Source organism: Pleurodeles waltl, chromosome 6, assembly GCF_031143425.1.
Source record: "Pleurodeles waltl isolate 20211129_DDA chromosome 6, aPleWal1.hap1.20221129, whole genome shotgun sequence".
NCBI classification, from domain to species: domain Eukaryota; kingdom Metazoa; phylum Chordata; class Amphibia; order Caudata; family Salamandridae; genus Pleurodeles; species Pleurodeles waltl.
The window spans coordinates 1,523,341,852-1,523,363,783 of record NC_090445.1 but is presented as its reverse complement, the minus strand read 5'-3'; the positions used below and the strand labels follow the sequence as shown (position 1 = coordinate 1,523,363,783).

At 48.4% G+C, this 21,932-nt stretch overlaps 1 protein-coding gene across 2 annotated transcripts in view; it reads right to left on the bottom strand.

Moving 5' to 3' along the window:
• MXRA8 (matrix remodeling associated 8) overlaps positions 1-21,932 on the bottom strand; it is a 121,076-nt gene that overhangs the window by 44,188 nt on the left and 54,956 nt on the right. For both annotated transcript variants that reach the window (XM_069241066.1, XM_069241065.1), the window contains exon 4: positions 15,304-15,762. In XM_069241066.1, coding sequence (XP_069097167.1) covers positions 15,304-15,762 — 459 coding nt within the window. The remainder of the gene's footprint in view (positions 1-15,303; positions 15,763-21,932) is intronic.

Below are 21,932 nucleotides of genomic sequence, written 5' to 3'. Positions count from 1 at the left end.
ACATCTATTTACCTGTTGCTGCAAGTGTCCTTTTCACACGGTATGATGACTTTATTTCAAGTCAAGGAAAGGTGAGTCTTTGCATATGTTCAGGGACGATGACAGCTCCCCATTAACTTTCTGCTTCAAAGCTATCATGTGTCGAGCGCACACAATTTGCAAGCAATTGCGAAGTAAGGAAGAAGCATTAAGGCTGAATAGGGACCAGAAAAACATAGCCCATCACCATGTGCCATCAAAATTAAGCTGTGATGTGACTGGAGAGACTGGGGTGCTTCCACCACCGAGCTGCCTGTCCTTTCCTGATTGTGCATGGGTCTAAAGAGTTTGATTTGCCTCATATCAGGCCCTCCCATCCAATCCGGAAGCCACTCTCATCCTCTTTATTACATAGAAAAGCATTAAAGGGCCATCTAGATTGGCTGGGGGAGGTAACTGAAGTGCTCCATCTGAGAGCAGGAAGCTTCTTTTTCTGAAGCACTTGAACAGCTCATCATGGATAGTAAGTACTATACAGGTGCAATTACAATGCCGAAACAAACAAATACATTTTTATGAGCATTTCGTCAGAATATACACCTTTGCATGTCCTTCTGAAGTGAAACGGGTGTATTAGGAATTAGCAGAAAGAAATGCACTGCCATGATTATTTTAACGAGCATTTCTACACGCAATTACCACAAAAAGTGACTATTCCATAAATTGCTAGAAAGTGAAAGCAGATTAAATAGTCAGATACTTCGAAAATATCCATTTTCCATACGTTCCTATCACAAAACATTAAGGGCCTGATTCTAACTTTGGAGGACGGTGTTAAACCGTCCCAAAAGTGGCGGATATACCACCTACCGTATTACGAGTTCCATAGGATATAATGGACTCGTAATACGGTAGGTGGTATATCCGCCACTTTTGGGACGGTTTAACACCGTCCTCCAAAGTTAGAATCAGGCCCTTAAAGTCCCATATTTATACTTTTTTAGCCCCGCATTTGCGTCATTTTGTGTCGCAAAAGCAGCGCAAACTTACAAAATACAATTTATAATTGTATTTTGTTTGTTTGCGCCGATTTTGTGTCAAAAAATGGCGCCACTGCGGCTCTAAAAAAGTATAAATGTGGGCCTAAATTAGGCCCTCATTCTGACCTTGGCGGGCGGCGGAGGCCGCCCGCCAAAGTCCCGCCGTCAGGTTACCGTTCCGCGGTCGAAAGACCGCGGCGGTAATTCTGACTTTCCCTCTGGGCTGGCGGGCGGTCGCCTTCAGACCGCCAGCCAGCCCAGCGGGAAAGAGGCTTCCACGATGAAGCCGGCTCGGAATCGAGCCGGCGGAGTGGAAGCTGTGCGACGGGTGCAGTTGCACCCGTCGCGTATTTCACTGTCTGCGCAGCAGACAGTGAAATACATGTAGGGGCCCTCTTACGGGGGCCCCTGCAATGCCCATGCCAGTGGCATGGGCACTGCAGGGGCCCCCAGGGGCCCCGCAACCCCCCCTACCGCCATCCGGATCTCGGCGGTCCGACCGCCGGGATCTGGATGGCGGTAGGGGGGGTCGGAATCCCCGCGGCGGTGCAGCAAGCTGCGCCGCCGCGGAGGATTCAATGGGGCCGCGGTACACTGGCGGGACCCCGCCAGTGGTGCCGGTCCGACCGCGGCTTTACCGCCGCGGTCGGAATCCCCATTGGAGCACCGCCGGCCTGTCGGCGGTGCTCCCGCGGTCCTCCGCCCTGGCGGTCAAAGACCGCCAGGGTCAGAATGACCACCTTAGTCTCCAAGTTTAACCTAGTTGCCGACAAACATGCATTGTTTTTTCTGCATCTTGGAGGCCTTAACAAATCCTAGCAGAGTCTCCAGTTCAAAAGTATCTCTCTTTTTCACTCAATGCTCACAACTGGGGAGAACCAATTCATCCATTCCCGATCCGTCGTCCTCACCCAGCCAGGACGAAGCTCTCTTCCTTTGTCTTTCATTTTCCTTAAACCCACTATCAACAAAATGGTGCTCACAGTGCTTAATTTGTGCTTGTTGTTTCCGGTACTGAGCACCGGTACTTATTTTTGAGTGCCGGGGCTTATTCTTCTGCCTCAAGCATTTGCTGCGAGCAAAAGACACATATGGGAAAGACAGATGAAGGGAAAAACGAAAAAGTGTCACAAAGGGAGAAAGTAGAAAGCTGCAAGAGTGATTGGATTGAAGAGACCCGAGATGGCTTCAGGATTATGCCGCCTCTGTATTCCATGTTCACACATTTAATTGCAGCCACCGCGGGTTTAAGAGGAGGGCTTTAGGGACCGGCACCTTTTGATTTACAAATTAAGCACTGGGTGCTCAGTGTATATTACTCACAGTGGGTGCAGTTAAAGGTTTCTAGCCATTGGTCTCAAGTATGTTCTGTATTGTTGCTTTGGCTATATTAGAATAGCAAAATCACAAATTCTTTAGCAGCTCAATAGCCCATGAGATGTCAAAACCTTTAAAGAGGGAGTAAAATGGAAGAACGTGTGATCTATTTCATTGTATTCTGTTGTTTTGTATTTATAAAGATGCTATGATATCAAACTAAGATAGAGATCGAAAGCGCCTTCATATAACACAACAGGACTATACATTTTTAACCCCTTCTGTGCCGCGGACGTAGTGGTTACGTCCCGCGGCACAGTGCTGGTGTGCCGAGGACGTAACCACTACGTCCTCGGCACACAGCCCAGAGGGAGCGCTCTCGCTCCCTCTGTGTGCTTCCCCCCACCCCCCCAAAGTCAGGGATGGAAGGGGAAGCCCTTCCCCTTCCACCCCCGACCCCCCCACCCCCCCATAATGACGTCAGCGCGCGATCGCGCGCTGACTTCATTATGGGGATTACGCCGCACAGGAAGCCATTTGCTTCCTGTGCGGCGAACGGAGAAGAGGTGAGTTCCTCTTCCCGGTGGGTGGGGGGTTTGGGCTAAAGAGGCACCGGGGGAAAGGAAAGGCTTTTCCTTTCCCCCGGTGTCTCTTTGAGCATTCCTGCTGCCCGATCGCATTGCGATCGGGCAGCAGGAATGCCCACTAGACACCAGGGATTTTTTTTTTTTGTTGTACTTTCTGTTTCTTGTTGGCGGGGAGCGGCCCCTTGGGCAAGGGTCGCTCCCCTTGTGGGGGCAATTTGTTACGGCCATTTCTGCCCCCCTTGGGGGCAGATTGGCCTACTTTTTAGGCGGATCTGCCCCCAAGGGGGCAGAAACCACTGGATCACCAGGGATTTTTATTTTCTGTGCATTTATGTTGGGGGGGTGCCCCCTTGGGCAAGGGGCGCCCCCCCCAAGGGGGCAGAGAACTGTTGGCCTTTTCTGCCCCCCTTGGGGGCAGATCAGCCTATTTTTTTTAGGTCCATCTGCCCCCAAGGGGGGCAGAAGCCACTTAGGCACCAGGGATTGTGTGTGTAGTGAATGGGGGGGCGCCCCCTTGGGCAAGGGTCGCTCCCCTGTGGGGGGCATGTCCTTTAGGGCCATTTCTGCCCCCCTTGAGGGCAGATTGGCTACTTTTTAGCCAGATCTGCCCCCAAGGGGGGCAGAAAACACTAGATCACCAGGGTTTTTTATTTTTATGTGTATTTATGTGGGGGGGGTGCCCCCTTGGGCAAGGGGCGCCCCCCCCCAAGGGGGCAGAGAACTGTTGGCCTTTTCTACCCCCCTTGGGGGCAAATCGGCCTATTTTTTTTAGGTCCATCTGCCCCCAAGGGGGGCAGAAGCCACTTAGGCACCAGGGATTGTGTGTGTAGTGGATGGGGGGGCGCCCCCTTGGGCAAGGGTCGCTCCCCTTTGGGGGGCATGTCTTTTAGGGCCATTTCTGCCCCCCTTGAGGGCAGATCAGCCTATTATTTTTAGGCTGATCTGCCCCCAAGGGGGGCAGAAACCACTAGAACGCCAGGGATGTTTTTTTATGTGTTTATTTCTGTGGGGGGGCGTCCCCTTGGGCACGGGGCGCCCCCCCAAGGGGGGCATTGACCTGTTGGCCATTTCTGCCCCCCCTGGGGGCAGATGGGCCTATTTTTCTAGACCCACCTGCCCCCAAGGGGGGCAGAAGCCACGTAGACACCAGGGATAGTGTGTGTGTGTGTGTGTGTTAGTGGATGGGGGGGGGGTTTGGGCAAGGGTCGCCCCCCACTTTGGGGGCACATGTACCCAGGCCATTTCTGCACCCCTTGGAGACAGATCAGCCTATTATTTTTAGGCTGATCTGCCCCCAAGGGGGGCAGAAACCACTAGAACGCCAGGGATGTTTTTTTATGAGTTTATTTTTGTGGGGGGGCGTCCCCTTGGGCACGGGGCGCCCCCCCAAGGGGGGCATTGACCTGTTGGCCATTTCTGCCCCCCCTGGGGGCAGATGGGCCTATTTTTCTAGACCCACCTGCCCCCAAGGGGGGCAGAAGCCACGTAGACACCAGGGATAGTGTGTGTGTGTGTGTGTGTTAGTGGATGGGGGGGGGGCTTGGGCAAGGGTCGCCCCCCACTTTGGGGGCACATGTACCCAGGCCATTTCTGCACCCCTTGGAGACAGATCAGCCTATTATTTTTAGGCTGATCTGCCCCCAAGGGGGGCAGAAACCACTAGAACGCCAGGGATGTTTTTTTATGTGTTTATTTTTGTGGGGGGGCGTCCCCTTGGGCACGGGGCGCCCCCCCAAGGGGGGCATTGACCTGTTGGCCATTTCTGCCCCCCCTGGGGGCAGATGGGCCTATTTTTCTAGACCCACCTGCCCCCAAGGGGGGCAGAAGCCACGTAGACACCAGGGATAGTGTGTGTGTGTGTGTGTGTTAGTGGATGGGGGGGGGGCTTGGGCAAGGGTCGCCCCCCACTTTGGGGGCACATGTACCCAGGCCATTTCTGCACCCCTTGGAGACAGATCAGCCTATTATTTTTAGGCTGATCTGCCCCCAAGGGGGGCAGAAACCACTAGAACGCCAGGTAGGCACTTTGCTAAAAACAGGTCTGTTTTCTGTGATGTGTCCACGTTGCGCTTTGGGGCGTTTCCTGTCGCGGGCGCTAGGCCTACCCACACAAGTGAGGTATCATTTTTATCGGGAGACGTGGGGGAACGCTGGGTGGAAGGAAATTTGTGGCTCCTCTCGGATTCCAGAACTTTCTGCCACAGAAATGTGAGGAACATGTGTTTTTTTAGCCAATTTTTGAGCTTTGCAAAGGATTCTGGGTAACAGAACCTGGTCCGAGCCCCGCCAGTCACCCCTCCTTGGATTCCCCTAGGTCTCTAGTTTTCAGAAATGTACAGGTTTGGTAGGTTTCCCTAGGTGCCGGCTGAGCTAGAGGCCAAAATCTACAGGTAGTCACTTCGCAAAAAACACCTCTGTTTTCTTCCAAAATTTTGGTGGTGTCCACGTTGCGCTTTGGGGCGTTTCCTGTCGCGGGCGCTAGGCCTACCCACGCAAGTGAGGTATCATTTTTATCGGGAGACTTGGGGGAACGCTGGGTGGAAGGAAATTTGTGGCTCCTCCCAGATTCCAGAACTTTCTGCCACAGAAATGTGAGGAACATGTGTTTTTTTAGCCAATTTTTGAGCTTTGCACAGGATTCTGGGTAACAGAACCTGGTCCGAGCCCCGCCAGTCACCCCTCCTTGGATTCCCCTAGGTCTCTAGTTTTCAGAAATGCACAGGTTTGGTAGGTTTCCCTAGGTGGCGGCTGAGCTAGAGGCCAAAATCTACAGGTAGGCACTTTGCTAAAAACAGGTCTGTTTTCTGTGATGTGTCCACGTTGCGCTTTGGGGCGTTTCCTGTCGCGGGCGCTAGGCCTACCCACACAAGTGAGGTATCATTTTTATCGGGAGACGTGGGGGAACGCTGGGTGGAAGGAAATTTGTGGCTCCTCTCGGATTCCAGAACTTTCTGCCACAGAAATGTGAGGAACATGTGTTTTTTTAGCCAATTTTTGAGCTTTGCAAAGGATTCTGGGTAACAGAACCTGGTCCGAGCCCCGCCAGTCACCCCTACTTGGATTCCCCGAGGTCTCTAGTTTTCAGAAATGTACAGGTTTGGTAGGTTTCCCTAGGTGCCGGCTGAGCTAGAGGCCAAAATCTACAGGTAGTCACTTCGCAAAAAACACCTCTGTTTTCTTCCAAAATTTTGGTGGTGTCCACGTTGCGCTTTGGGGCGTTTCCTGTCGCGGGCGCTAGGCCTACCCACGCAAGTGAGGTATCATTTTTATCGGGAGACTTGGGGGAACGCTGGGTGGAAGGAAATTTGTGGCTCCTCCCAGATTCCAGAACTTTCTGCCACAGAAATGTGAGGAACATGTGTTTTTTTTGCCAATTTTTGAGTTTTGCAAAGGATTCTGGGTAACAGAACCTGGTCCGAGCCCCACCAGTCACCCCTCCTTGGATTCCCCTAGGTCTCTAGTTTTCAGAAATGCACAGGTTTGGTAGGTTTCCCTAGGTGGCGGCTGAGCTAGAGGCCAAAATCTACAGGTAGGCACTTTGCTAAAAACAGGTCTGTTTTCTGTGATGTGTCCACGTTGCGCTTTGGGGCGTTTCCTGTCGCGGGCGCTAGGCCTACCCACACAAGTGAGGTATCATTTTTATCGGGAGACGTGGGGGAACGCTGGGTGGAAGGACATTTGTGGCTCCTCTCAGATTCCAGCACTTTCTGCCACAGAAATGTGAGGAACATGTGTTTTTTTAGCCAATTTTTGAGCTTTGCAAAGGATTCTGGGTAACAGAACCTGGTCCGAGCCCCGCCAGTCACCCCTCCTTGGATTTCCCTAGGTCTCTAGTTTTCAGAAATGTACAGGTTTGGTAGGTTTCTCTAGGTGCCGGCTGAGCTAGAGGCCAAAATCTACAGGTAGTCACTTCGCAAAAAACACCTCTGTTTTCTTCCAAAATTTTGGTGGTGTCCACGTTGCGCTTTGGGGCGTTTCCTGTCGCGGGCGCTAGGCCTACCCACACAAGTGAGGTATCATTTTTATCGGGAGACGTGGGGGAACGCTGGGTGGAAGGAAATTTGTGGCTCCTCTCAGATTCCAGAACTTTCTGCCACAGAAATGTGAGGAACATGTGTTTTTTTAGCCAATTTTTGAGCTTTGCAAAGGATTCTGGGTAACAGAACCTGGTCCGAGCCACACAAATCACCCCATCTTGGATTCCCCTAGGTCTCTAGTTTTCAGAAATGCACAGGTTTGGTAGGTTTCCCTAGGTGGCGGCTGAGCTAGAGGCCAAAATCTACAGGTAGGCACTTTGCTAAAAACAGGTCTGTTTTCTGTGATGTGTCCACGTTGCGCTTTGGGGCGTTTCCTGTCGCGGGCGCTAGGCCTACCCACACAAGTGAGGTATCATTTTTATCGGGAGACGTGGGGGAACGCTGGGTGGAAGGACATTTGTGGCTCCTCTCAGATTCCAGCACTTTCTGCCACAGAAATGAGGAACATGTGTTTTTTTAGCCAATTTTTGAGCTTTGCAAAGGATTCTGGGTAACAGAACCTGGTCCGAGCCACACAAATCACCCCATCTTGGATTCCCCTAGGTCTCTAGTTTTCAGAAATGTACAGGTTTGGTAGGTTTCCCTAGGTGCCGGCTGAGCTAGAGGCCAAAATCTACAGGTAGTCACTTCGCAAAAAACACCTCTGTTTTCTTCCAAAATTTTGGTGGTGTCCACGTTGCGCTTTGGGGCGTTTCCTGTCGCGGGCGCTAGGCCTACCCACGCAAGTGAGGTATCATTTTTATCGGGAGACTTGGGGGAACGCTGGGTGGAAGGAAATTTGTGGCTCCTCCCAGATTCCAGAACTTTCTGCCACAGAAATGTGAGGAACATGTGTTTTTTTAGCCAATTTTTGAGTTTTGCAAAGGATTCTGGGTAACAGAACCTGGTCCGAGCCCCGCCAGTCACCCCTCCTTGGATTCCCCTAGGTCTCTAGTTTTCAGAAATGCACAGGTTTGGTAGGTTTCCCTAGGTGGCGGCTGAGCTAGAGGCCAAAATCTACAGGTAGGCACTTTGCTAAAAACAGGTCTGTTTTCTGTGATGTGTCCACGTTGCGCTTTGGGGCGTTTCCTGTCGCGGGCGCTAGGCCTACCCACACAAGTGAGGTATCATTTTTATCGGGAGACGTGGGGGAACGCTGGGTGGAAGGACATTTGTGGCTCCTCTCAGATTCCAGCACTTTCTGCCACAGAAATGTGAGGAACATGTGTTTTTTTAGCCAATTTTTGAGCTTTGCAAAGGATTCTGGGTAACAGAACCTGGTCCGAGCCACACAAATCACCCCATCTTGGATTCCCCTAGGTCTCTAGTTTTCAGAAATGCACAGGTTTGGTAGGTTTCCCTAGGTGGCGGCTGAGCTAGAGGCCAAAATCTACAGGTAGGCACTTTGCTAAAAACAGGTCTGTTTTCTGTGATGTGTCCACATTGCGCTTTGGGGTGTTTCCTGTCGCGGGCGCTAGGCCTACCCACACAAGTGAGGTATCATTTTTATCGGGAGACGTGGGGGAACGCTGGGTGGAAGGAAATTTGTGGCTCCTCTCAGATTCCAGAACTTTCTGCCACAGAAATGTGAGGAACATGTGTTTTTTTAGCCAAATTTTGAGGTGTGCAAAGGATTCTGGGTAACAGAACCTGGTCCGAGCCACACAAATCACCCCATCTTGGATTCCCCTAGGTCTCTAGTTTTCAGAAATGCACAGGTTTGGTAGGTTTCCCTAGGTGGCGGCTGAGCTAGAGGCCAAAATCTACAGGTAGGCACTTTGCTAAAAACAGGTCTGTTTTCTGTGATGTGTCCACGTTGCGCTTTGGGGCGTTTCCTGTCGCGGGCGCTAGGCCTACCCACACAAGTGAGGTATCATTTTTATCGGGAGACTTGGGGGAACATAGAATAGCAAAACAAGTGTTATTGCCCCTTGTCTTTCTCTACATTTTTCCCTTCCAAATGTAAGACAGTGTGTAAAAAAGACGTCTATTTGAGAAATGCCCTGTAATTCACATGCTAGTATGGGCACCCCGGAATTCAGAGATGTGCAAATAACCACTGCTTCTCAACACCTTATCTTGTGCCCATTTTGGAAATACAAAGGTTTTCTTGATAGCTATTTTTTACTCTTTATATTTCAGCAAATGAATTGCTGTATACCCGGCATAGAATGAAAACCCACTGCAGGGTGCAGGTCATTTATTGGCTCTGGGTACCTAGAGTTCTTGATGAACCTACAAGCCCTATATATCCCCGCAACCAGAAGAGTCCAGCAGACGTAACGGTATATTGCTTTCGAAAATCTGACATTGCAGGAAAAAGTTACAGAGTAAAACTTAGAGAAAAATTGATGTTTTTTTCACCTCAATTTCAATATTTTTTTTTTTCAGTTGCTATTTTCTGTAGGAAACCCTTGTAGGATCTACACAAATTACCCCTTGCTGAATTCAGAATTTTGTCTACTTTTCAGAAATGTTGCGGTTTATGGGATCCAGCGTTGGTTTCATGCCCATTTCTGTCACTGACTGGAAGGAGGCTGAAAGCACAAAAAATCGTAAAAATGGGGTATGTCCCAGTAAAATGCCAAAATTGGGTTGAAAAATTGGGTTTTCTGATTCAAGTCTGCCTGTTCCTGAAAGCTGGGAAGCTGGTGATTTTATCACCGCAAACCCTTTGTTGATGCCCTTTTCAGGGAAAAAACCACAAGCCTTCTTCTGCAGCCCATTTTTCCAAATTTTTTTAAAAAAATGAAATTTTCACTGTTTTTTGGCTAATTTCTTGGCCTCCTTCTGGGGAACCCACAAAGTCTGGGTACCTCTAGAATCCCTAGGATGTTGGAAAAAAAGGACGCAAATTTGCCATGGGTAGCTTATGTGAACAAAAAGTTATGAGGGCCTAAGCGCGAACTGCTCCAAATAGCCAAAAAAAGGCTCGGCACAGGAGGGGGAAAAGGCCTGGCAGCGAAGGGGTTAAACAGAAACGTGGCGTTCAAATTGTATAACAATAAAAACCTACAATGACCAGAAGCTTCCTAGGAGAAATACTCTATTCACTAGCTAAAACTAATCTGAGTGTTTGACAAAATATCAGTAGAGACCAATATTAATGTAGTAAAGTGTAGCATGATAGAAAATTATAAAAATTAGTAACCTCGCAATTGCCCATTAAAAAAAATCTTTAAACTTTTACGGCACAGTATACGTTCCAGAAAATTCCAACTCAAAACAGATAATTTCCAACTCAAAACAGATTATTTCAATTCGAACCTGCCACATAATTTTCAATGAGTCGAAATTCCATTTTATCCACTGTTTAACATGTTGAAAAAATGCAGGAGCTTAACTTTTTTTCTGAATTGTCTGCATCCGGGAAAGCCAAATGCCAGGGTTGCTGAATACAAGGCTATTTGGTCCTGATATCACTTCATGCCTCTTTTTCCACTCCTTACTCATCCCATTTCTTTTTCTTAACCTTGAACAGTATTTTTCATCCCAGTTTGCTCCTTGTCACAGTTTTCTTATTGTTTTCTTCCACTTTCTTTTTCACTTTCCTGGCTTTCTAACTCTTGCTGTGGATCAAAGTCTGATTATGAAAAATAAGTCCCAGCCCTCAAAAATATGTGCTGGCACCCGATGCCTACAACCACATCCATCAAAGAAATATTGACCCTGACTTTTACTTTTTGGTGCAAAAGTTTAGCAACAGCTTGCACCACTTCTGTGCACCAGCCGGGCACTATATTTATGGAATGGTGCAAGCTGGTGCAAAGGGGAGGCTAGCGTAAAAAAAATGATGTTAGTCGGGTGGGGCTGGCGGTGTGGAAGAAGGGGGGTTTGCACTAAAAAATGACGTTAGGCAGGTTAGAGAAAAAAGAAATGACTGTAACTTGCCCAGAATCATTTTCTGATGCAAAATCATCCATACCACATGACTCCTGTCTTAGAAAAGACAGGATTCATGCCCACCACCCCAATTGCCAGCACAGGCTAACAGCACAGGGGACCAGGGTCCCCTGGGCGTGGCCATTGTACCCAGTGCCAGGTAGAAGGCCCCATTTCAGGGCCCCCAAAGGCACTTAAAAAATATATATATATTTACCTGGGGGGGGGGGTCCCCATCCTCCGCTGCCCCTCTGGTGTGGGTAGGGGTGTCCCTGGGGCCTGGGGAGGGCACCTGTGGGCTTATTCCATGGTGTTCCACTATTGAAATAGGCCCACAGGTCCCCTAACGCCTGCCTTGACACAGGCATTAAAAAATGGTGCAAAGCAATCTTTGCACGGGAGGATAAATAAGGCACTAGGGCCTTAAAGTCTTTTTTTGCTTGGGAACCCATACCTTGCATTTTGTTGACGCAAGGTAGTTTTCCGCAGGCAAAAAATGACTTTAAGTCCAATATTTTGGCGCTAGACATGTCTAACGCCCAAATATAAATATAGAGTTAAGTTTGCACCGGATTTGCGTAAAAAAAATGACAAAAACCGGCACAAACAGAGTATAAATATGCCCCATTGTTCTTACCTCAGTAGCACATATGAATAAGACAACTGTGTTCCTAATGGCCTGATATATATTAATTGTTGCTTACCAACCAATTCTGGTTGAAAAAATTGTCTGGGGCAAATATCTTTAGAATACATTGCAGGATTATCACCAGGCAGTTTTACCACATGATTCTGCATACATGAATGGAGAATAACGTGATTTATGTTTCACCAACTGGTAAAACTGCATTTTCCCCCCACCAGCTCCTTCAGGTAACACCTAGGGAGATTAGCACAGAGAAAACAGCAGGTCTAGACGCTGTGTTTTTGCAATGCAGAATCTGCAATCTGGGGCAAATACTGCATTTCGTATATAATACTGCTCTCAGAAAGAATCTATAATAGGTCAGTGACAAAGCCTAGCCTTTAACACTGAAGCCCTCACTGCCTTGTTCTCACTGAATTGATAACATAGTGCATTGGGTAAAGTCAGTAACCTACTTGACCAATTTCTTTGTGGTTTGTAGATCATAGGTGTAATTGACAATAGGGTCATGTCATACGTTTATCATTCTATGGTAAATAAATAAATATGCTTTAATTATGTAATACATAACAACAACTGTTATGGTGCAATGCAGCTTGTATGTAATGCTACACAACTTGCCAACTACATGGGTTGCTATACCACAGTGGACTGCACACAAAATAATGAGGAGGCAGCTTTCAGGGGCTAGAGCTGAGAGTATCCAAAATAAACGGATTCTGCCACCTTAGGGTACCTGGGGTTCAAAGGATCAAAATTTGTGCCATGCCTAGGAGACCACTTTTTTCTTTCTAAACTTCTTTGAGACCACTTTCTATTCAGGGGTCTTTGAAGCACGCTATCAGGAAGAAGCGGTGAAGGAAGAGCAATTGTTAGAAGATCCTTCTGAAGAGAATAGTTCAGACACTGTTTTGTGAGACGTCTTTTAGTCTGAGGCGTAACAAAGGTCTCCGCAGCCCCTGAAGTGTGGTGCGGCCTCCGAGCTCCATGGGGCCCCCTCAGCACTGTACCAGATCTAAGAGCTCCTGTGTAAGTCCCGAAGGGGGGCCCTCCATGTACTTTGCGGGGGGCTCTAAGTTCGTTATGCCACAGCTTTTAGTTTTCTGTCTCTGAGATATATGTGATCCCTGGGATGGGATACTTCAGGTATCACACAACCTCAAAAAAAGATGGGTGGAAGAGATGAATACATTCCAGCCACTGGTAATTGCTAGGGCAGCATTCCATCCTCCTCCTTTTGGCCCAGTGCATTACTCCAAACTCAACCCAGTCTTATGCTAATCAGCCTAGGTCTTAATCTAATAGCAACATCCCAGCCTAAAGTGTCATGTGACATACTATCTATAATGAAAACAAAAGGAATGTCAAATCTGTTTGTCCCGCGCCGGGTCTCATCAGCAGGATTTGGCTTGAGTCCTATGGCTCGGTGAGCATTGGGCCAATTTCAGGACAACTCTTGTATTGTCTTTGAGGAAAATTTGAGTCTCTGAACTCACTATGAAATTTGATCCTGTAGAATGGCTTAGTTTGAATAATATTTTGAGGCACATTTTAGTCTCTCATCTCAGTTCCCTAGAGGACCAGCTAGTCCTCAGGGTTTTCCTTGGTGAGGTGTATACACTTTGAATATACCATGGTTTATTACACGAGGGCAGCCACTGGCAAAAAGATACCTTCTTCAGATCTGTTTGTCCCGTATTGCGACTCATCAGTGAGATGTAGCTTAAGTCGTATGGCTCAATGAGCATGGGGCTCATAACCTCTTTGAAACACCTTTCAGTCTCTCATCTCAGTTTCCTGGAGTACCGGTCAGTCTTCCAGGACGTCCTTGGTGGGTGGGATACTCGTTAGATGTGTCATGGCCCATTGTTTGGGCACTGGCAGCATTTTGTGGCAAGTCTCCTCCAGAGCTGTTGAATAGGGAACAGAAGAGGAACTACACACCTTCCAACTCACATGGTGCCCCCGTGTATCACACGATATCGGCTTCCTTTAAAAGTCACCCAGTGAGGAGCCAATATCACACACTGACAGGAAAAACAAGCTGGAAACCACTGCAAACAGTGGGGTTTCAACTCGTTTTTTGTTTTTGGAAGGTTTTAAAAGCCAATGTCCATTAAGGGATGTGAAAATATCCCAGGACATTAGCACCATCCTCAGTCGGCTTGTTTTTAGAAGGAGGGGGTTTGTTGGGGGGGGGGGGGGCGCAGAAGTGCCTCCTAGTTAGTTATGAGCCCAAGACCCGTTTCCCTCCAAAGCCACAACCCCTCCTCACACGGTGAATTTTGTTTAAGGTTGGTAGGTCTGGAACTATTATAATCCAAAAGAACACATTCAATGTATTTTCTTCCAACCCCTACTCAGGGTTACACTGCTGCAGAGATCCTGTGCAGTTCGTTTTAATAATGAATAGAAACCTGCCCCGCTGTTTCTGATACACACTACACTCTTTTCAGCACTCGGGAGGTTGGTCCACATCATGAAAAACATGACTCACTTGGTCCAAAACACTTTCAACAAAGCAGTTAGCAGACTTTAAAAATAAGTATTGTTTGCTAGTTCTGTCTCTCGTCTTAACGTGTCTATAATCTGTTAAATAGTAGATAGATTTAAGCCCTACAGGGAAAACAGCAATTTTACTGATTAAACATTCATGGTGTGGTAAGCACTGCTTTCCCTAATCACAGTTTGCATTTTAGTTTTCTAAATGAAAGAAGTGCTCTCTCTGACCACACCTTTCAATATGAAAGAGACATAATTTGTGAATTTCTTGATAGGACAATAAGAGCAAGCTCAATATTACCAATTAAAGACACCAATGAGAATTACTTTTGAGCAGGGTATAAGGTGAGTTGGGCTTTGATTGGTCAGCAGGTGCACTGTTCTGAGAGGCCTGTGGAATTATGTATGCACTTCTTTTTTTGGTCTCAGAATCTAACGTCTAGGGCCAGCCACATTTGACAGTGCACAATTTATATTCTCTCACCGACATGCGTTTAAGTTTTGGAGAGTGATGAGGGTGTGTGTCGCGAGGTAGATGATCACATGTTTTTTCCCCAATATCACATTATTTTTATCTTTTCTTCATATATTTCTAATCAATATACTAAATAATATGTGATTACTCAAAAAAACCTTGGCATATGTGGTGTTAGGCCGTAGACAAATAACAGTAGTATGGCTATGGAGCTTTGCTACAGCAGTGCTGCTCACAAGAACCAGAGTAACTTGTGTGTGTGTCAGCAGCAGCTCCTCCACTAAGGCGGAGGAGCGTCGCCCCACTGCTTTCAGGAAACGGAAAAATAAAATGATAATAACTCAACGTTTTCATTATTGTTTTTTTTATCTGGAGCCAGGTTAGAGTGCGGAAGGGCTGGAGGAGGAGTGGTATGTGCACCATAAATGCGCATATCTGTTTGGTTGGCCGTGTTGGGCCGGCCAAACAGACATGCACACTTAGCATTTCTCCATCCGGCTGTATTGCGCAGCAGGGAGGAGAAAGTGCACACAGTCCCCCTCCCTGTGTGAGCGCAGAATTAGGCTGCTCACACCAATCACGATGCAGCTGTCATGCAGGTGACAGCAGCGTCATGATTGGCTTTGGGGAGTGTGGGAGCCTGTGTGCTGCCCGGAAGCGGATGAGGCTGCTCAGGACAAGGACGGAGGAGAGACGAACCCATCTCCTGACGGAGCAGGTAAGTGTTATTTAAAAAAAAAAAGTTTTTAGCCTGCCTACCCCGCCACCCCCGTTCAGTGGCAGCCGCCACTGGTGTGTATGTGTGTGTGCACTAGATTCCTACTTTGGAGAAAACCCCAATAATGGTGAACATGTGTACCTCTAGCGGGAGTGATAGGCTGGTATGTCTTGTTCAGAGATTCCTTCTCCTTCACTGGTTCCACCACTGACAGTCTGTAGATCCTCCTTTCATGTAACCCGCAGTAGTGATGATGAAGGTGGCAGGAATATGTGCCTTCATCGCCATGCCCCAGCTCTGATATGGTCAGCGAGAAGTCCCCTTCATTGAAGGCTGAGTCACTGATGTCCATCTTCCTCCTGATGAATAGCGGGCCATATGACCGGCGCTCACCAGAGGCATAGAGGTCAATAAGGCGATCAGCACGGTCGTGGGGGACACCGGGAGGCTGGCGGTCCCAGTGTACCACTTGCTGGTCCTCCTCCCGGTGCCTCTCCGTCCAGAGGTGGTCTCGGTTTTCACAGGGCAGTGCCACGGTGGTACCAATGAAGGCAACTACCACAACTTTCTCTCCATCCCAGTACATCTTCGCTTTTCTCTCTGTGAAGTAGAATCAAAAGACAAAATGAATATGATCTAGAGGTTAGATTTGTTCAGATGTACATACTTTGACAGGTGACGGGAAAATATCAATACAGGAAATAAACAGTTGCTTAGGCTGAATTAGACCAGCCCTATAGTTATTTGTTGCCTGCTAGTAACTAAAAGATGGCGGTGTAGAAACTCTATCAAACTAAAGCATGATAAGATTTAAGTTCATTTTTGTGGCATTTCCAGTAGTTTAGACCTTAGCATTGTCGAAAAGGTTTTCGTGAAAATGTTCTACTCCAGAAGTCACCCTGATGACAAGCAAATAATATGCCCCATACTGACAAGATGGCAATCCATTGTTTGTTTCTTCTCAGAAGGTAGAAATAGATATTTATGACCTTGTCTTCCATGCACTTGGTATGGCTCAATTATTCGAAAGGACCAGGCAAGCAATGCTAAGAGGTGGTGAAGCGAAAGCTCAGTGTGTTTAAAAGGTGTTATGTGAATACTGGGGTATTTCATTTAGGAACAGGACAGCAAACCACAATGAGAACTCTACGTTGTCTGCCTGTGCTACAACTGTTCAGTTTAAGGCACTATTGAGGTACATTGAGATGCATTGTGCCATCCAAAGATTTGGTGGCACCATCCAGGTCAACAACCCATCCATACTGTAAATTTATACAGACCCCTATTACTGTGCAAATATGTGAGTTTCTCATTTTCAATATGACATGATGGTGTACAGTTACATTATATCCACAGATTAGCAGTAGATTAGTGCATGTGTGATACTTTAAACTCTTTTATTGCTGAGTCTTTTATTGCTGAGTCTTAGCTCAGCGCCACATGTTTTTCCAAATATTGTGAAAGTTGTGCCATTTTTCATGGTTGCTTAAAATATACAGTGTGCTGTCTCCTCAGACGTAAACAGTCAACAGTCAAACAGGTTTTGACTGCAAGGTACCTTGATGTGATGATTTTGGTGGTATCACTGCCTTATATAGTGTGAACATGCCGCCTTTCTGGCGCATTAAAGAGGTCTTGGGCACTATAAGCATACAGAAATTCCAAAACAAAGCGGCAACTGTCACTAGGAGCTTTCTTCAAGGGGTGATTCTCTCAAACTGACTCACTCCTGATGATCCCCGATGCCCCAAATAGTAAGGCTGTATATGTAAATGAACTGCTTCGGATTAAGGACACATTCAGATGAGGGTGACCTCAAGTCTGAGGGTCCTCTGAGAGCAAATGCCCTGCTATGGTCAGTATGCAAGTGCTGCAAGCTGCCTTTTAGGGTGACTGGCCGACTGTGGGTACCTCGCCCACCAACGGCTAGTCTTGAGCTATTTACAAAAGTCAGAATTCTGCCATCCCTGTTAGAAAAATAACTCTGCTCTACCCCTAAAATATACAAATGCTACTATAAGCAGCCTTTGGGGTTTCTGTAGCTAATTATGCAGACTGGGCTTATTTTATGGTGACTTTGGATGCTTATAGAAGATATTTTCAGACGACGATCCTTTGCCTCATGCCCCATGTTCTGCAGTTACCACATTCTGTAAAAATATAGCCTCTGCTTTAAACCTGAAGTGTTCGTGTGATCTATTAGGATATTGATAAACCTGTTGGTGTGCTGGTCTCTGCTAAGCTGAAGGAGTGGAGGTCGTGTGTGGGGGATGCACACTGTATCGAACAATAGGGGTGAAAGATGCTGTGTCCATTTACAGGGTAGTGCCCAGTGGTCATTTTAAGGGGATAAAAAACACGGAAATATTTACAGGAACATTGCACGTCTTACTTGATGGTGCTCGCTTCCCACAGCTTTCCGGTTCCAAGCCTTGGGGTGGCTTTTTGCAGGCTAAGTAGAAAACTGAATTTGAGGGGAAAAAGGTCACTCACCACCCAATTTTAACCCTCTCCCGCCATTCACTATTGAGCTCATCCATTATAGGTGCTACATTCTACACTAAGCAACACTGTATGGGATCCAGTTTGCACCCTAAGCTAACAACAACATCCTCGGTGTACATCCTTGCTCCTTCACGAATAGTCGCGGTTTTGTTAATGCTTGTTTAGGTGCTTTTACGCTTTTACAGAACTAACTTGCCTCGGTGATTGTTCTTCTACTTATTAACCGAAGGCATGAGTCTCAGTGCCATACTTCACATACTTCAATAAAATTGGTATTTGGGAACAAGAATCCAGTGTGGCTCAGTTGAGCGTGGCAATTTCTAAAGTTGACTGAGCCACCTCTCTTTCTTCTTGCTGTCTGCCATGGCCGGCTTGCAGGAAATGCTTGCCTAATCCATGGAGAGAATAATTACAGGGCAAGAAAAATAACTGTAGTGTTTCATCTGGTGTGGTCAGAAGGATGGAAGCAATGTGCCATAGAAGGAGGAAGCAAGGGTTTAACAGTGAGCTTTCACCCCTTCACCAAAAGGAACATCAAACTTCAAGTGCTCCAACCAGGACGGACAGCAGAGGGATCAAAGGATGCCATTACTGGGGCTAACAAATGTGACCATCTTCAACATCCCACCTCACAAACCATATTGTGCAAAGGTTCAGTGGCCATTAGATATACTAAACTCTTGTGTAAAACATTCAGTGGTAGGCAAATATCCTAAACTCTGGTGCAAATTATTCAGTACCAGGCAAATATTCTAAGCTCTAGTGCAAAAATCACAAGCTCTGGGGCAAAACATTCAGTGACAGCATCATATCCTAAGCACTAGTGCAAAGTGATCAGTGACAGTCAGATATACTAAACTCTTGTGTAAAACATTCAGTGGCACGCAAATATCCTAAGCTCTGATGTAAATATCACACGCTCTGGTGCAAAACATTCAGTGGCAAGAAAATGCTCTACGATCAAGTGCAGAACATGGGCTGAAAGACAAATGCCATCAGCTCTAGTGCAAAACATTCAGTAGCAGGAAAATATCCTACGCTCTGGTGCAAAACAGGCAGGTACGTAAGCTCTAGTGACAAATACGTGGTGAAAGGAAAATGGTGTAAGCTCAGGTGTAAAACAATCGGTGGCAGAAAAAATTTCATCATCATCCATCCCCTTGTTCAAAACATTAACTGACAAAAAAACAAGAGTCTACATTAAGGAGCAAGCAACTCCTCCTGTATTGCATGTACGTAACATTTATGAGTGTGTTTATTTATTGGGCTTGTAAGTCATTCAGCTCACTGGAGGGGCTGAGCCCAAGTGCTGCTGGGAATAAAGCGAACATGAAAAATGAAATGGAAGTTAGTGCAGGGTTTGTGCATGACGAGTGCTAGTTTTAGACTTTTCAAAGTCCTATTAGATGTTGTACTTGTCCACCGTTGACGCAACCTGGGTCTTGTGTTTGTTACGGTTCTCATTTGACCTGGGAGGAGTGGAGATACCTCCAAAATATGCACAAAAAGGCAGCTCTGAAATTTGTTCTTTTTGGCTAATTCCCCACTCCCCTCCCCGCCTCCCAAGACTAGTAAGGATGCTGTTCCTCGTATAGATTCAGATACTATCAATCAATCACTGCATTTGTAAAGCGCGCTACATACCCGCAAGGGTCTCAAGGCGCTGGGGAGGGGGGGTGCTACTGGTTGAAGAGCCAGGTCTTGAGGAGTCTTCTGAAGGCCAGCAGGTCTTGGGTCTGTCGTAGGATGGTGGGGAGAGTGTTCCAGGTCTTGGCGGCGAGGAAGGAGAAGGATCTGCCGCCGCCGGTGGTTTTTCGGATGCAGGGGACTGTGGCGAGGGCGAGGTTGGCTGAGCGGAGGCTTCGGGTGTGGGTGTGGAAGCTGAGTCGGTTGTTGAGGTAGGTGGGTCCGGTGTTGTGCAGTGCTTTGTGTGCGTGGATCAGGAGCTTGAAGGTGATCCTTTTGTTGACGGGGAGCCAGTGCAGGCCTCTCAGGTGGAGTGTGATGTGGCTGCGGCGGGGGACATCGAGGATGAGTCGGGCCGAGGCGTTCTGGATGCATTGGAGTCGTCTCAGGAGCTTGTTTGTAGTTCCTGAGTAGAGGGCGTTCCCGTAGTCGAGTCTGTTGGTGATGAGGGCCTGGGTAACGTTTTTTCTCGTGTCGAGGGGGATCCATTTGAAGATCCTGCGGAGCTTGCGGAGGGTGTTGAAGCAGGACGCGGAGACGGCGTTGACTTGCCTGGTCATGGAGAGAGTGGAGTCGAGGATGACCCCCAGGTTGCGTGCGTGGTCCGTGGGTTCCGGGGCTGTGCCTAGTGACATGGGCCACCAAGAGTCGTCCCAGGCTGATGGGGTGGGTCCGAGAATGAGGACCTCCGTCTTGTCTGAGTTCAGCTTCAGTCTGCTGTCCTTCATCCAGTCGGCTACGGCCTTCATTCCTCGGTGGAGGTTAGCTTTGGCGGTGTGGGGATCTTCGGTGAGGGATATGATTAGCTGGGTGTCGTCGGCGTAGGAGATGATGTTGAGGTTGTGTTGTCGTGCGATGTGGGCGAGGGGGGCCATGTAGATATTGAACAGTGTCGGGCTGAGGGAGGATCCCTGTGGGACGCCGCAGATGATCTCAGTGGTTTTGGAGCGGAAGGGTGGGAGGCGGACGCTCTGGGTTCTGCTGGAGAGGAAGGATGTGGTTCAGGCCAGGGCCTTCTCTTGGATACCGGCGTCATGGAGGCGTGCTGATAGGGTGCGGTGGCAGACCGTGTCAAAGGCTGCTGATAGGTCCAGGAGGATGAGGGTGGCTGTTTCTCCTTTGTCCATCAGGGTCCGGATGTCGTCAGTGGCGGCGATGAGGGCGGTCTCGGTGCTGTGGTTACTGCGAAAACCGGATTGGGAAGGGTCCAGGATGTTGTTAACTTCGAGGTAGCGGGTCAGCTGTTTGTTGACAATCTTCTCTGTCACTTTTGCCGGGAAAGGGAGCAGGGAGATGGGCCGGAAGTTCTTGAGGTCCTTGGGGTCCGCCTTGGGCTTCTTCAGAAGGGCGTTGATCTCGGCGTGCTTCCAGCTTTCTGGGAAGGTTGCTGTCTCGAAGGAACGGTTGATTGTTTTCCGGAGGTGGGGCGCGATGGTTGCGCTAGCTTTGTTGAAGACGTGGTGAGGGCAGGGGTCCGATGGGGATCCGGAGTGGATAGAGTTCATGGTTTTGATGGTGTCTTCGTCGCTGACGCTGGACCAGACGGTCAGGTGACTGGTGCGAGTGGTAGTCGCAGGGGTGGTGGACTCGGTGGTGGGTGCGTGGGGTCGGAGTTGAAGCTGTCGTGGATGTCGGTGATCTTGCGGTGGAAGAAGGTGGCCAGGGAGTCGCACAGGTCTTGAGATGGCGGGATGTCGTTGGTGTTGGAGCTGGGGTTGGAGAGTTCTTTCACGATGCTGAAGAGCTCTTTGGTGTTGTGTGCGTTGTTGTCTAGGCGGTCCTTGAAGGCGGTCTTCTTGGCGGTCCTGATGAGTTGGTGGTGTCTGCGGGTGGCGCTCTTGAGGGCTGTGTGGTTGTCTGGTGGTCGGTCGTGGAGCCATTTCTTCTCCAGCTTCCGACAGGTGTGCTTGGAGATCCGGAGGTCCTCGATGAACCAGGCGGCTTTCTTGTTGGTGTGGTTGGTTGTAGAGGTCTTGAGAGGGGTGAGGGTGTTGGCGCAGCCGTTGATCCACTGTGTGAGGTTGGTCGCGGCGGTGTCTGGGTCGGTGGGTGGTCTCAGGGCAAGGGCGGTAGTCAGTTGGTCCTCGGTGACCTTGCTCCAACAGCGGCGTGGTAGCTGTTGGGTGCGGTGGTGTGTGGTGGGTTTTCTGAAGGTGAAGTGGACGCATCTATGGTCGGTCCAGTGTGGTTCGGTGGTGTGGTTGAAGGAGACGTGGGGGCTTTCGGAGAAGATGGAGTCGAGCGTGTGTCCAGCGGCGTGAGTAGGTGTCGTTACGAGCTGTTTGAGTCCGAGGTTGGCGAGGTTGTCAATCAGGGCGGTGGAGTTGGTGTCGTTATTGTTCTCGAGGTGGAAGTTCATGTCCCCGAGGAGGATGTAGTCCGTGGAAGCGAGGGCGTGGGTGCTGATGAGGTCGGCGATGGTGTCACTGAACTGTGGGCGGAGTCCAGGAGGTCTGTAGATGAGAGTTCCTCTGAGGGTGGTGTTGGGGTCGATACTACACCTTTCCCTTCCTCATAATAGTCCGAACCCACACTTTTCTGTTTGTTTTTTAAGTCTGCTACTTAGACCCACATTTGTG